The 14,684-nt window shown below is 49.6% G+C and overlaps 1 protein-coding gene across 10 annotated transcripts in view; it reads left to right on the plus strand.

Moving 5' to 3' along the window:
* KSR1 (kinase suppressor of ras 1) overlaps positions 1–11,577 on the plus strand; it is a 169,862-nt gene extending 158,285 nt beyond the window's left edge. For 8 of the 10 annotated variants that reach the window (XM_063656308.1, XM_063656309.1, XM_054459836.2 and 5 more), the window contains 2 exons: positions 2,424–2,557; positions 8,442–11,577. In XM_063656308.1, the coding sequence (XP_063512378.1) occupies positions 2,424–2,557; positions 8,442–8,520 (213 nt within the window). In that variant the 3' untranslated portion in view covers positions 8,521–11,577. Of the gene's footprint in view, positions 1–2,423; positions 2,558–6,319; positions 6,401–7,054 lie in introns of all 10 variants that reach the window. The other 2 variants (XM_054459835.2, XM_063656310.1) reach the window with 2 other exon arrangements.
* The last annotated feature ends 3,107 nt before the right edge of the window (positions 11,578–14,684 follow it).

The raw sequence follows: 14,684 nt of genomic DNA on the forward strand, positions 1-14,684 counted from the left end.
ACGTTGCTATTAGGGGTAGAGGAACATTGGTCAACGCAATAAAATTATTTTCTGTCATAGACAAAAGCTGGGAGTGCCCTCTGAGTGGTGCCTTTCTCTGTCTCTCCAGCCACACTGCTGTATAGTTCACCACCGGGCACTGCTTTATGTACTGAGGCAGCCAGTGAGTTTTTGGTCATTGTATCTAAGGGTCCATGCACATGGGAAGACATCAAAAGACCAGAGGGTTCTTAATGAAAACCAGCAGTCCCTCACCCTAGATCATTCTCCAAAGGCATCACCTGGGTCTGTCAGCTTTTCACTCTGGCACTCTGTTCTTTCTGCTGCACCACTTTGGTCAGCTCTCCCATTACTTATTGTTAAGGTTGCCATGATTAAATCTTCCATGCTGTGCCTGTTGATGGAGGCTGAAAGTGAGAAGATGATGAACAGTGTATACACTACTATAGTAGACTGTAAGTGGCATTAGCCACTGGTCAGGTAATTCACTGGGATTACATTTTCTTTGTGGGTCCATCTCTTCCACTTCATCAATTACTCAAAGGCTCACAATTTTGTTGGCTTCACATTTGGACCATGGCTTTCTTGTGCAGTTTAGGTTTTTCCTGTAGTTTCTATTTGCCTTCTTTTTTCCTTCTTGCCTTTACTTATTGCTGAGAGAAGAAACAAACACCTTTCTCATATTCCTGAGGTCTTTCAGCTTCTGCATTCTGCTTCCTAAATGGAATTTGTTCCATTCTTTTCAGAGCCCACTGGTCTCTTGTCATTGGAATCAATGGGATGTTAGGCCTGCTGCACAGCTGTTACCCTTCTGTTTTCTTTTCATTCACTCCTGGGTCAGTTGCACTATTCCTTATGTCTCATATCTTGCCCTCTCTTTATTTGCACTCCAGCAAACAAACTGCGAGTGAAACCTGAAGGAACTGCCTCCCAGTGGAAGAATGGGAGATAATCTTTGAATCGTTGCATGCCTAAAAAAGTTATTATTTCGTCCTCATATCAGGAGTAGAATTCCAGGTTCACAATAATTTTCCCTGAGAACACAGGGATTTTGCCCTGCTGTCTACTAAGTGTCCAGTGCCTTGTTGAGAAGTCTGGTGTTGGTCTGATTCTCAGCCATTTGTGGATGCCTATCTTACTCTTTCTGGAAGCATCTAGGATTTTCTGTTTATCCCTGCTATAGTGAAATTTCATAAACATATATCTGAGGGTAGAGTTTTTTTGTGTGTTTGTTTGTTTTTTAACTGTTTTTAGTGAGGTCCCTTTATTGGACCTTTTCAGCTGAAGACAGCTGCTACCTTTGAAAGCTTCTGGTAAATTTTCTTTTATTATTTCTTTGATAATTTCCTGCCCAATAGTCTGTTTACTTTTGTGGAAATCCCCATTAGACAGAATTTGCTTCCTCTTAGTGAGCCTACATTTCTCTTACCTTCTTTTGTATTTTCCATCCCTTACTAGAATTGAGCCTACAGTCTGGGGAATTTCCTTGATTTTTATCTTCCAGCACTTTTAATGTTTCAGTTCAGAAATTATATTTTCATTTCAAGCACTTTCTTATTTGTTGATTTCTTTTTTTATTGCAGCCTGGTCTTGTTTTATGGATAGAGTAGCTGCTTCACACAAATGTACACACACATATGTACACCCCGTATCCTCCAGAGACAGTGTCTTGATCTGCTTATCTTTGATCTCACTCTGATTTTCCTGATACGGCAGGCAACCCCATGGGGTCCAGTTGTATTTAAGAGCAAAAGCCTGAGGTGCTGAGTCTGTGTGGGTGTATGTGTTCTGCCTGCTCGTATGTGCAAGAAATAGGCCTTTCCTCACAGGCAGCTCTGAATCAGAAGGCTGCAGGGCTGTGCTGCTACACACGTGGATCCTGGAATAGGCAGCAAAATGACACAGCAAGAAGGGCTTTGCTCTGGGGGCAATTGGGACAGCTGTTCTGCTGACTCTTAGCTGCTGCCCCTGTATCGAGTCTTCCTTGTCACTCCAGCCGCCGTTCTAGTAAGGCTGAGGCTCCCTCCTCCGCTGCAGCCCCGCCTTGCGCATATTCCGAGCATATTGCATTTCACCTGTGAACATTGTACCTTGCACTTTGCATCTTCAAAAAACCAACAGCCCCATTTCTGATCTCTTTCCCATTGCTGGTGTGTTCATCATGGTTACTCTTATTTTGGGGTGAGCGCGGATCTAAGAAGGAAGGAGGTGAGGTAATCTTGTGCATTCCATGTTGAACCAGAAGCATGAGTGGTTCTCTGAAACCCAGTTACTTCTCACCCCTTCATGTTGGCGGGTGTTCAGGGGGCCACCAGCTAGAGGGCACTTGAGAACATCGAAGGGACTCTTTGTGGAGCGCCCCTACTGTGTGCCCCCTCCCTCCCAGCCAGCTCACACACCACTGATGGCAGCTCCATTTGCAGGAGATCCTGTCGGCCTGCTGGGCTTTCGACCTGCAGGAGAGACCCAGCTTCAGCCTGCTGATGGACATGCTGGAGAAACTTCCCAAGCTGAACCGGCGGCTCTCCCACCCTGGACACTTCTGGAAGTCAGCTGAGTAAGTGCCTTTTCCATGAGCCAGACTGCCAGCCAGGCCCTCGCAGCCTCACCTGGGGTCTTAGAGGGCACCTTCTGCTCTTTCTGCCCAAGACTTTGTTTTTTGGGGTGTTTTTTGAGACAGAGTCTCGCTCTTATCATCCGGGCTGGAGTGCAGTGACACGATCTCAGTTCACTGCAACCTCCGCCTCCTGGGTTCAAGCAATTCTCCTGCCTCAGCCTCCTGAGTCGCTGGGACTGTAGGCACCTGCCACCACACTTGGCTAATATTGCATTTTTAGTAGAGACGGGGTTTCATCATATTCGCCAGGCTGGTCTTGAACTCCTGACCTCAAGTGATCCTCCCGCCTCAGCCTCCCAAAGTGCTGGGATTACGGGCATGAGTCATCATGCCTGGCCTCTGCCCAGGACTTTGATCTGAGGAATACACACAGTAGGTCACCCAGAGGTGACTAGTCCCCTTGCCCAAGTGATACCAGGATTACGTTTACCACGTTTATTTTGGAGACTCCCTTTGACAGGTGAGCACCTCCAGTTTGCAACTCTGAAAAACTGCATCATCACTATTAGCCGACCAGCACTGATGCCAGGCCAGGCCAGGACTAGAAGGCTCTGCCGAGGGAGGGGCAAGATGGGGCCAGTTAGAAGTCAGAGTGACGTGGTACTATAAGCTTCACTGAAATAAGCAGAGCCAATATTGCTTACAATGGCACCCACTGAAACACAAGAAGCCAGCCACCTCTTATGGGGACCACAGTCACTTGGGTTTAGAAGCTCTCTCCCTCCTCGTTTAACACACAGCCCTTTGCACCCCTTGGTGCGGGGGTGATGTCCACCAGGTCACAGGCCACTGTCGTCTCTCCTGCATTCTATCTCATTCCCTTTTTCCTTTGTCTTCTGGCTGCCTCTGCTAGAACACTCAGAAGAGACCTCTGCCCTGTCACGAATGCTCTGTGAGAACCTGGGAAATTTTGTTCTGGGCCTCAGTTTCCATGGCATTAAAAAGTCTCTGGACTAGGGGTTGGGCCAGGTCTAGGTCAGGTAAACTTGCTGTAAGGGGCCAGGTGAATATTGGAGGCATTGCAGGCCAAGAGGGCAACTCAAGTCCTCACTCTGGGGCTGACTTCAGCAGTGTGCTGAGCACCGTCTCTGTCACGGCATCTCAGCTCTGCCATCGCAACACGGGAGCAGCCACGGATGGCGTAAACCAGGGAGCTGGCTGCGTGCCAGTAAGACTTAATGCTGGAAATTGGGATTTCACATGTCATGAAATAGTCTTCTTTTGGTATTTTTGCCCCCAACCATGTAGAAAGTGAATCGCTTCATCTCATCCAGGAGTCCAGCATGTAGGTCAAGTATGGCCTGCCACCTGTGTCTGTACAATCTGCAGACTAAGAATAGTTTTACCTTTCTGAAAAACTTTTCAAAAAAAATTCTTGTATACATAGAGATCAGATCTCACTATGTTGCCCAGGCTGGTTTCAAACTCCTGAGCTCAAGTGATGCTCTTGCCTCGGCCCCCCAAAGTGCTAGGATTACAGGCGTGAGCCACTGCGCCCGGCCAGTTATAAACTTTAAGGAAAAGGACACTTTCTAAAAGTGAAATCTCCCACAGAGTCCCGCTCTATAAAACCCATAAAGTGGAGCTGCTCTTGATGAGAGTGAGGGGAAGAGCCTGTCTGCCACCCACTGCCAAGAAAGCCCCTGAGGCCCCCGTCCCTGTGTGTGTGTCACTGAGTGCCTGGAGAAGCTGCATCCCCAACTCCCATACCTGGCGCCAGGTGTGGTGATGGCAGCATTCCTTATCCTAGGAAGGGTCAGGTAGTAAATATTTTGGGCTTGCAGGTGGCACAGTCTCTGTTACATGTTCTTTGTTACTGTTTTTTAACCCTTTAAAGTAGTCAGAACCTTTCTTAGTGTGTGGCCAGATTTGGCTTGCACATTGTTTTCCAGGCTGTATCTTTTTTTTTTTTTTTTTTTTTTTTTAAGGCAGAGTCTTGTTCTGTCACTCAGGCTGGAGTGCAGTGGCATGATCTCAGCTCACTGCAACCTCCACCTCCCGGGTTCAAGCGATTCTCCTGCCTCAGCCTCCTGAGTATCTGGGACTACAGGCGCACGCTACCACACCCGGCTAATTTTTGTATTTTTAGTAGAGATGGGGTTTCGCCATATTGGTCAGGCTGGTCTCAAACTCCTGACCTCAGGTGATCACCACCTCAGCCTCCCAAAGTGCTGGGATTACAGGCATAAGCCACTGCACCTAGCCTCCAGGCCTTGTCTTTTATTTTTTTGTTTTTTCTGAGACAGAGTCTCGCTCTGTCACCCAGGCTGGAGTACAGTGGTGCAATCTCGACTCACTGCAACCTTCGCCTCCCGGGTTCAAGCGATTCTCATGCCTCAGCCTCCCAAGTTGCAGGGATTATAGGTGCCTGCCACCACGCCTGGCTAATTTTTGTGTTTTTTTGGTAGAGACGGGGTTTCTTCATGTTGGCCAGGTTGGTCTCAAACTCCTGACCTCAAATGATCTGCCCGCCTTGGCCTCCCACAGTGCTGGGATTACAGGCATGAGCCACCGCGCCCGGCCTTCGGGCCCTGTCTTGATAAAGAACCAAAGTGGGCCTCTGGCTGCAGTTGAGGAGAGACTCAGCATGAGGTTTCTCTCCTGCAGAAGTCACTAAAGAAATGCTTGGTGCTTCACTGATTCAGGCCAGGTAGAGGGATGGTCTGGAGGAACGACAGTGTGGGCTTAGGGAATACCACGTCTCATGCAATACTGGGTTCAGTATTTTGCTCTTAGGATGGGTCGGAGTCCAGTATAAATGTGGGGTAATGGATCGTAGCCATAGAGGTGTGCATTTTAGGCAGCCATTGCTGCACACCTGCCGCATGCTTGGGGAAACACAGATGACCAAGGCCAGGGCTCCACCAGCAAGGAGGTTCCAGTGTCATAAAGACAAGACACACTGTAATGAAACCTGCACACATCAGGACTCTTTCTTTTCACCTTTGTATTCCTGGCTCCTAGTACAGTCCCAGGAACATTATAGTTGGGCACCAAATATTTGATGTGCATGAATGAATGTGAGCAAAGGGTGATACCATGCCAAGTGCTGTGGTAAAGCCCAGATGGGGGCTTCTGCATCCACCTGGGGGACAGGAGGAAGAGTCTCTGGAAGAAGGTCGTCAGGGCTGGATTTTGAGCCAGAACTATCCCAGCAGAGACCAGGAGCATGGGGCTCTTAGCAGTTCAAGGAGGGTGATGTGAGGTGGCGAGGCCAAACTCCAATCAGACCTTGGGCAATTTGCTTAACAAGCTGGGCCCTGGTTTTCTCCGTGACGAAAGAAAAGGCTCCACTAGGTGGACACTGGCATTCAGAACATCATTCCAGATTCCCCAAAAACCATATAGTCCCACCTTCTCATTTCACAGGCAGGGAACTGAGTCACAGATGGGGCTGTTCCCTACCCAGCCCCTTCGAGGAAGGCATGCGGGCTTTCCTTTCCTGAATGAGTCTGTGTCAAAGCTTCCTGTTCACAGTGTTTACTTTCTACACGCTTACCCCCTAATTCTCACTTTCTCTTTTCTTTCCCATTGATCTTGTCACTTTTTTATTTTTGGGGGGTGGCGGATGTGCTGTTCTGTCATCTCCCCCTTTCCCATCACCTGATTCCTCCACCTGTCCACACGTACCTGACTCATCACCTGCCGGGGCCGGACTGCGCTCTTCTCATGCCTGGCGGAATGGTTGCTGGGCACTCCCAGTCGCTGGAGGAGCCGCTACTATGGAAAAGGACGCTACGGCCACCCTGACTTTAAGAGCTCCTGTCCGGTTCTGGAGGAATAGTGTGTTCCTGTTACTTCCTTCGCTGGCTGCCTGTCTCTGGTTTTCCTGACGCAAACCCTGCTTCCTTTCTGTCGCTGCTTCCCAGCTTCTCCCATCTTTGTGTCATTTATTCTCGCAAACCAAAGTGAGGTTTCTGCAGCTGAAATGGCTGCCAGCAAGGGTCACACGGGCTTGCATTTTTCGCTGGGTGAGAGAAGAGCCACAGCATGTGGCGGGGCCTTTGTCCACACCACGAGTGAACGGGTGACTTGTCCCTGGCTCGGAGAAAACTCTGGTCGTTGATTTGAGCCCCCAGGATCCCAGTCCCCCTGGCCAGAGCTCAAGAGAAGAGAATCCAGTTAAGCAGAAATACTCTTGGAAGTAGATTTTACTCGTCAAGGGCTAAGGAGCTGTGGGCATGTTCCAGCCTCTTTATAAACGTGCTGCAACTGTGCCCTGCGGGAGCTTAGAGAAGGTTCTTTGTGCCCAGGCTCCCTTCTGAGTGTGCAGTGCAGCCAAGCCTGGGGGATGGAGTCCAGGATGACCCTTTCTCTCTGGAAGAGAAAGGGAGTCCCCTGCCCAGCTGCTCTGGCCAGACCTCTAGCTCCCGACAGACTCCGCATGGGGCTGTGATTCTGACGCTGTTCTTTGCTTTCTTCTCTTTCCTTCTGTAGGTTGTAGGCCTGGCTGCCTTGCATGCACCAGGGGCTTTCTTCCTCCTAATCAACAACTCAGCACCGTGACTTCTGCTAAAATGCAAAATGAGATGCGGGCACTAACCCAGGGGATGCCACCTCTGCTGCTCCAGTCGTCTCTCTTGAGGCTACTTCTTTTGCTTTGTTTTAAAAACTGGCCCTCTGCCCTATCCATGTGGCCTGCATATGCCCGAGTAACTGCTCTCAGAGGATCCCACTAACTGAGCTCCCTCCAAGGCGGTCTGGGCAGCTTCTAACTACCTTCCTGGACGTGACTGATTGCTCCCGTGTTCTTCTGAGGGCTGGTCTTGTTTTTGTTTGGGTGGCTCTGTCTCACTGCTAACACCTTAGTGAGATGCCTTCCACCCTCCTGAGCACACCAGCCTCCCACTGGGTGTGTGCCTAGTGCGGGGCAGGCGGAGGTTGGGAGGATGTTGGCTTGGCTTTTAACCTGTGGGGATTTTGTCCAACAAGGAGTGGAATGATTTCAGAGCTGCCCTGAGGCTGGCACCCTGGTCACAGGAACCCTCTGCGCTGGCTCCTGTCTCTCAGTCCCCTCTGTAGAGTTAGGTCAGAAGATACAGAAAGTTCTGTAGCCATGAAAGATACCAGCTTGGAAGGGTTGTGTCTTCAGTGGCACCCTCAGAAAAATTGTCTTGAAGCAAAGAGGTACCTGGCTCCAGACAATTTTTCTGATGAAAACAAAGTCTCTGCCCCGTCCCCACCCTGCCACCCTGGCAAAGTTACTTCCTTTACAGCTGCCCAGTGTGCCATAGACCAGACCCCAGGTCAGCATTTGTCAAGAGCATGGCTGCTGGGTCCCCTGCGGCAGTTGCTGCACTGTTTACTAAATGCAGGTTTCTGTTCTCCCTCCCCAGCAAGACCTGCTGAACCCAGATCTCTGGAATGGGGCTCTAGGAATCTGCATTTCAACCTGCTTCCCAGGTTGCCCTGATGCACCCAAGTGTTAGAGTTTATTGCTAAAAGGAACATGCCCTGTCACTCCTGGTATCCTGGGGGTCATGTTTCTCTTCTCTCTCAGTTCTACTTGGAACAAGAGCTTTCCTGGGCTGCAAATGAGAAAACAATTCCGAGGAGTCCACAGCAGTACTGAGCATGCTGGGAGCTTGGGACTTGGAGATGAATGAGCCACTGTTGCTGCTCCAAGTAGAACTACTTGGAGTGTAGCTGAGGCCTTGGATGCAGTATGACCAGGGGCAGCTCTGCCAGGGCTGTTGGCCAATCAATCATTTTCATTTCTTGTTGGAGGCCAGGTCCTCTGCTGAGCTCATTTCCGAGCTAGTGTTACCCTAATTCTGATGAAGACCAACGGGGCTATAATTCTTGTTTTTGTTCCTCTTTGCAGCATTAACAGCAGCAAAGTTGTACCCCGGTTTGAAAGGTTTGGCTTGGGCGTCCTGGAGTCCAGTAATCCAAAGATGTAGCCAGCCATGTGGTTTTTCGCTGCTGATCTCTTTCTTTTTAAAATGTGTTTCTGAAACATCCAAACAACCACCACGACAAAAAAACACTGCCTGCCCAGCGCTGCAAACCAGGAGCATGCGTCCTAGATTCAGACTGTTCGCCATAAACCCCACTCGGGAGATGGAGCTGCACCTGCTATTTCTTAAAATGACACCACCAACAACCAAACCTGTCATGACAGACAGCAAATGTTTACACGTATATTTCTCCTGAGTGAACCTGATGTTTTACAATAGGTAATAATAAAAACAGTCCGTGCATAGATGCACTGGCACTGACGGCCAGGATGGCGGAAATGGCCGTCCCCTCTGAGGACCTTGTAGGCAATGAGGGACCCATGCTGGGCCAGAAGGAAGACAAACATGGTGATTGCAGCTGTTCTTGGGGTAGGGCGGGGAGCCCAGAAGGTCTGACCTGGCCTCTGCTTTTTGGCCCAAGACCCCATCAGGGGAATCTCTCTAGGGCTCTCCCCTTGTCCTTTCAAAGGGATACTGCCCCTTCCTCGTCTTGCAGAGGAAACCCTGGCTAGGAACTGAGCTAGTTTATGGAGTCTGGAGCTCCTGGAGAGCTTGGGTTCACCTTCTCACCCCTGTAATCCAGGCTGCTCCTGCTGGAAAAGTAGAAACAGAATCCAAAAAAGGTCTGGACTCACCCGGTGGTTCCCAGCCAGGGTTTCTGCTGCAAGGTGAGGAAACATCCATGGCTTGTACAGATGTGAGTCTTTGATGAAGCCCCCAGGCAGGCACCAAGGTGATGGGACTCAGGGCCTTGGCTTTTAGATACATCCCAGTCCCTGACTGACATCTGACCATGAGGGCTGGATGAGTGGGAACAAGGAGGATGGAGGAAGGAGGAGGAGTAGATGGCAAAGGTACCTGAGCCCCCTTCCCAGCCACAGGGTGATGCTGGCATTGTAAAAACCCTTTCTCAGTCGTGCCAGAAGGTTCTAGAACTGCCCACCTCTTCCATTTCAGTCCTGCTGAAACCCTTTAGCCCATTTCCAACTCCTCTGTCCATGCTCTGAGCTCAGCTGGGTGGTGTGTGGCCTATCACCCCTTTCATTTAGACCTACCTAGCTGGCCCCCATCTGCAGAACCTTCCTTAGCACCATTAGGCCTTCTACTTGTGTCCATTTGAAGCAGGAGGGGCTGGATTTGGAAAAGTCTTTGACGTGAGAGCATCACGCTTGTCTTCGTTAGAAACTCTCACCTGCAGAGAAAAGTTCCAGATGGCAAGGGAGCCCTTAAGTGGAGATTAGGTTGCGTTAGACTCCAAAACCAGAAAGGAAAAAGGGTGATGGGAGTGGAGACGTGATTGGATTCAGGCCCAGAACCTGTGACCATGCTCTGAGCTCAGACTTGGGGAGGGAGGGGTGTGGCTACCACCCCTTCCAGTTAAGACCTGCCTAGCAGAGCCCCAGTCTCCAGCCCCTTCCCTAGCACCAGAGTCTGGTCAAAATGCTGCAGAAAATGAGCTGCTCTGCCAGCAAGCTGTGGAGCTGCCTCCTCTCCAGGCCTGGCATCCCTTGGTCAGCCCCTCCTTGGAGGGCACAGCCGTATTACAGTGCCAGTGTGCCTGGCCATCAGCATCTTCACCCTTCCCAGTCCATGTGGGGAGGCTGTAAACCACGTGGATTCAGCTCTGTGTGGAGTTTCTGTGCTATGGTGGGACTGCTCATTTTGCCCCATCATCCCTTTGGCCTCCCACACACCTGCCCCTTCCCAGGGATCACGTGTGTCTCCAGCCTTTCATCTTTCTATTGCAGCGGTGGCCTTTGTCCAGGCAAGAGCAGGCCCGATGGATGTACTGGTGAGCCCCATGGTTGGACTCAGCCGTCCAACTGGGAGGAATAGTAGGCTCAGTTCCTCCCCGACCCCTGACACCAGGCCGCAGTGGGCATGCACAGGCCCACAGAAAGTCAGTATGGGTTTTGCTTTTTCTCGTGAGCATCACAGTTAAAGAAGCGCTCATTGAGCAACTAGAGTGCACTTGGTCTTCTGCAAGTCCTGGGCACCTAGAGATAGGAACAGTCACGGTCCCTGCTCTTAAGGAACTGATGACCTGGTGGGGCCCTGTTATCTTCAAGGAACCCAGAAGCCACTGGGCCCCAAAGGTGGAACTGAAGGACTGGGGGCAGCTGGCTCTCAGCCTGCCACCTCTGCACTGCCTGTCTTTAAAGAATCCCACCCCACCCCATTATGGTCCCCTCTGTTCCCCTTGTATTTCAGTGACTGTGAATTGAGGTTAGGAAGGCACACCTGCCCTTCTGTGTGCTCTCTCCACACGAAGGACGACAGATACTGTGAATTCAGCCCTCACGGCCAACTGTGAAGGGGATGGAGAAGGCTGGGAGGGCTCGGGGAGAGCTCTTAGGGGCTACGGAAGTCCCCACTGGGGTCTGAGAGTGGAACCCAAGCTTTGGCCCTCCAGGCATCCCCAGTTTCCAGCCTCACCTCTGAAGCCCTGCTGCCTTTAACCACCAGAGCCGCAGCCCCCTGGGTTTCTGTCTAACTCGAAGTCTTGAATCCTAGCTAGTTTGGGGTTGTGAGCAGTGTGTAGCAAAGCTGATCTCTCCATGTTGCCAAATCAAAACACCCTCTGTCATCCTACGTTATTTCCTCTTGAGGTCACAGAGAGGAATGGCAAGCCCTGGAAACCTGTGTTATTCTCTGTTGATTTGGTGTAGGCGGAGGGTGGAGACGTAAATGTGAAGCCAGTTGGAGTTTGTGCTATGCAGCAGTGTTAGCCAGGATCTCATCAGCGTGCAAACCTAGCATCTTCTGTGGCCACAAGCCACACACTTGCTTTTTTTGAATGTGATGTAAAATTTGTACAGTAAAGTTTTTATATTTTCTATCAACTACATTTGTCTTCCAGACATGCTATTAATTTAAATTAAAATGGTTAGTATTAACAAACATGTTGTATCGGGTTTTTTTGCCACTGGCAAGAACATGCCCTCTGTGCTAAGCCAGGCCTGGGTGTCTGGAGTTTGTGAATAAAGTTATACCAAGGTGTTCTGGGGCTTGTGTTTGCTTTGGTCAGTTCCAGCTGAGTCCTGGGGACCATTTGGATGGGTGGCATGGGAATGGATAGGTCTGGGGTGACTGAACACCTGGTCTATAGATTAAGGAGCTCCTTCCAAAGGAAGAACTTATGCCAGGACCTCAGTGGCAGGTGTTTCTAAACAGATGGAGGAATGGAGAAGGCAGTGTCAATGGCCCACAATGTGCAGAGGAAGATCATCCAGGCCCCAGCAGCAACAAAGCCATGAGCAGGCCCAGCATCTCCTGAGCTGGAGATGCCTTAGCCTTGTGGAAGCCTTGGAGGGATGAAGTGGTGTTCATCTGAATCCAATATCTAGGAGCCCCTCATTGCCAGTTATATATACAGATAGGTGGAGAAGAGGTACTTTCTAAACACCATCTCACTTTAATCCTCACAAGGCCATGAGGTAGAATTGTGATGTTTCAGCTGAGGAAAATGAGAAACAGGTTAAGGTATTCACCCAAGATCACACAGCTGCAGGGTGGCTAATCCAGGACTCGGGCCACAGCTTTCACTCCAGAACCTCTCCAGAAGTCTGGGAATTTGCTGATCAGACATTTACTGAGCACCTACTGTGTTCATAAGATAGTGCTAAGTTGTGGAACATTTTCCAGGATAGGCCACGTGGTAGGCCACACATTAAGTCTCAATAGATATAAACATAACATACAAAGCATCTTCTCCAACCACAATAGGACGAAGTTAGGCAGCGGCACTAGATTCTCATAGGGGCACAAACCCTGTTGTGAACTACGCATGTGAAGGATCTAGGTTGTGCGCTCCTTAGGAGAATCTGAGTCTAATGCCTGATGATCTGAGGTGGAAAAGTTTTATCCTGAAACCATCGTATATTCCCCTCCATCCGTGAAAAATTGCCCTCCGTGAAACTGGTCCCTGGTGCCAAAAAGGTTGGTGAATGCTGCCTTAAACTACTACTGGATTTACTGAGTGAGGCAAACAAAGTACTGTTTTGTCATAGTCTATTTGCAGGAGAGAGGTGCACTGTTAACTAGCCCATTAGGAAGCAGTTAGAACCATATAGCTGACTTTATGGAGGTAGAATACGCTCAAAGAGAATGTTTGTTCTCAGCGGGGGGGATGCGCATGCATGTTTTAGTGATTAATGTGGTTCAGTACGGCTGTACCAATACAATGAGGTTTCCAAAGGGAACTGGACGAGACAACCCAGGGCCCCCTGCATTGTACGACAGGACTCAGGTGTCTACGGGCATCACTGACTGCCCTGCCGAGGCCCTCTGTGCTGGAGGTGTCACTGCAGATGGAAGGATTCCTTCTTGAGGAACTCTACTACTGGTGAAGGTGAACGGGTCTGTGCACAGGATCAGTGCAGTCCAGGAGTGACTCTAAAGGTGCTGGTGTGTGGGCACTACGTGCGGAGCTCAGCCCCAAGTCCTTTTCATGCATTAGCCCATTTAATCCCCATAGCATCTCTCTAAGGTTCACATTCATTTGCCTCATTTTATGGGCGAGGAAAGGAAGCTTGGAGAAATTAAGGAACTTATCGGAGATCACACAAGAATTAAGTGACAGGGCCAAGAGTCAAACGTGGGCTATTCGTACTATCTATAGAATTGTATGTCTGGCCCACATTTTGTTGACCCCTCATCCATTGATGGACATGCGTTGCTTTCACCTCTTGGCTTTTGTGAATGATGCTCCAACAAACATGGGTGTTCACATGTCTCTTTGAGTTCCTGCTTTTGCTTATTTGGGGGATATACCCAGAAGTGGAATTGCTGGATCATATAGTAATTCTATGTTGAGGTTTTTGAGGAACAGCCATGCTGTTTTCACAGAGTTGCAGTTTACCCACAATCTAGCCAACAGTTGTTATTTTCTGGATTTTTTTTTTTTTCAATCATAGCCATGCTAATGAGTGTGAGGTGGCAGACTCACATTTTGAAAAGATCCCTCAGTCTACAGGGCAGAGAACAGAGAGCCTCTGAGACAGGTCTGCTACTTTGAATACTAGAGCTCTGAGAAGAAACATTCACGAGGGCTGCTTCTCATCCCCTGAAGACCAGGGTTAACCACTGGGAATGGATTGTGGTGACTGAAGGGTGCCGGAACTGTGCCTCAAAGTGTCTCCCTACTGTGTTGATTAGTCTAAAAACACGTCAGCCTTTGGGTATGACTGGGGCCCCTCCAGGCAGGGTGTGGAGCAGAGGACCCTCCTTTATGGGCTGGACTCAATAGTGAGGCTGCTTACCTGTGACTCACCTCCAAGGCTCAAGGTGATGCTAAGGTGCTGATTTGCTAGAACTCTGAGCTGTGCCTGTGTCTCCTTGGGCTCTGGGAGATTTTTTCTTTTAGCAGTATTTTATGGAAATATTGTCTAGGTAGAGTAAAATGTACAGATCCTGGTTTTCTGTTTGAGTTTTGTTTTGTTTTGAGACAGGGTCCTGCTCTGTCACCCAAGCTGGAGTGCAGCGGCATGATCATAGCTCACTATGGCCTCAACCTCCCAGGCTCAAGCAATCCTCCTGCCTCAGCCTTCCTGTAGCCAGCACTACAGGCGTGCACCACAATGCCCCACTAATTTTTTTGATTTTTAGTAGAGACAAGGTCTCATCATGCTGCCCAGGCTGGTCTCGAACTCCTGGGCTCAAGCAATCCTCCCTCCTCAGTCTCCCAATGTGTTGAATTACAGGTGTCAGCTACTGCACCCAGCCTCAGCCTGTTGTTAATGGATGTAAATACCTGTGTGATCGCCACCCAGAACCAGATCCAGAACATTTCCAGCCTCTCAAAGACTCCTTCCTGCCCCTCCCAGTCAGAGACCCCCAAGGGTGACGCCATTCTGGCCTGTTGTTCAACTTGACTTGAATGGAATTCTCACAGCCTGTGTCTGTTTGGATCTGGCTTCTTCTGCTCAGTTGTGAGGCCCATTGATGTTTCTTGTGGCCTAGCTCCTTTTTATTGCCGAGGGCTACTCTGTTGTATGAAAACCACAATTCATTTCTCCCTCCTCCTTTGGTGAACATTTGCACTGTTTCCAGCCTGGGGCAATGATGAGTAAAGCTGTTAAAAACAGGCAAATATATTTTTCTTTCTC

Source organism: Pongo pygmaeus, chromosome 19, assembly GCF_028885625.2.
Source record: "Pongo pygmaeus isolate AG05252 chromosome 19, NHGRI_mPonPyg2-v2.0_pri, whole genome shotgun sequence".
In the NCBI taxonomy this organism is placed as follows: domain Eukaryota; kingdom Metazoa; phylum Chordata; class Mammalia; order Primates; family Hominidae; genus Pongo; species Pongo pygmaeus.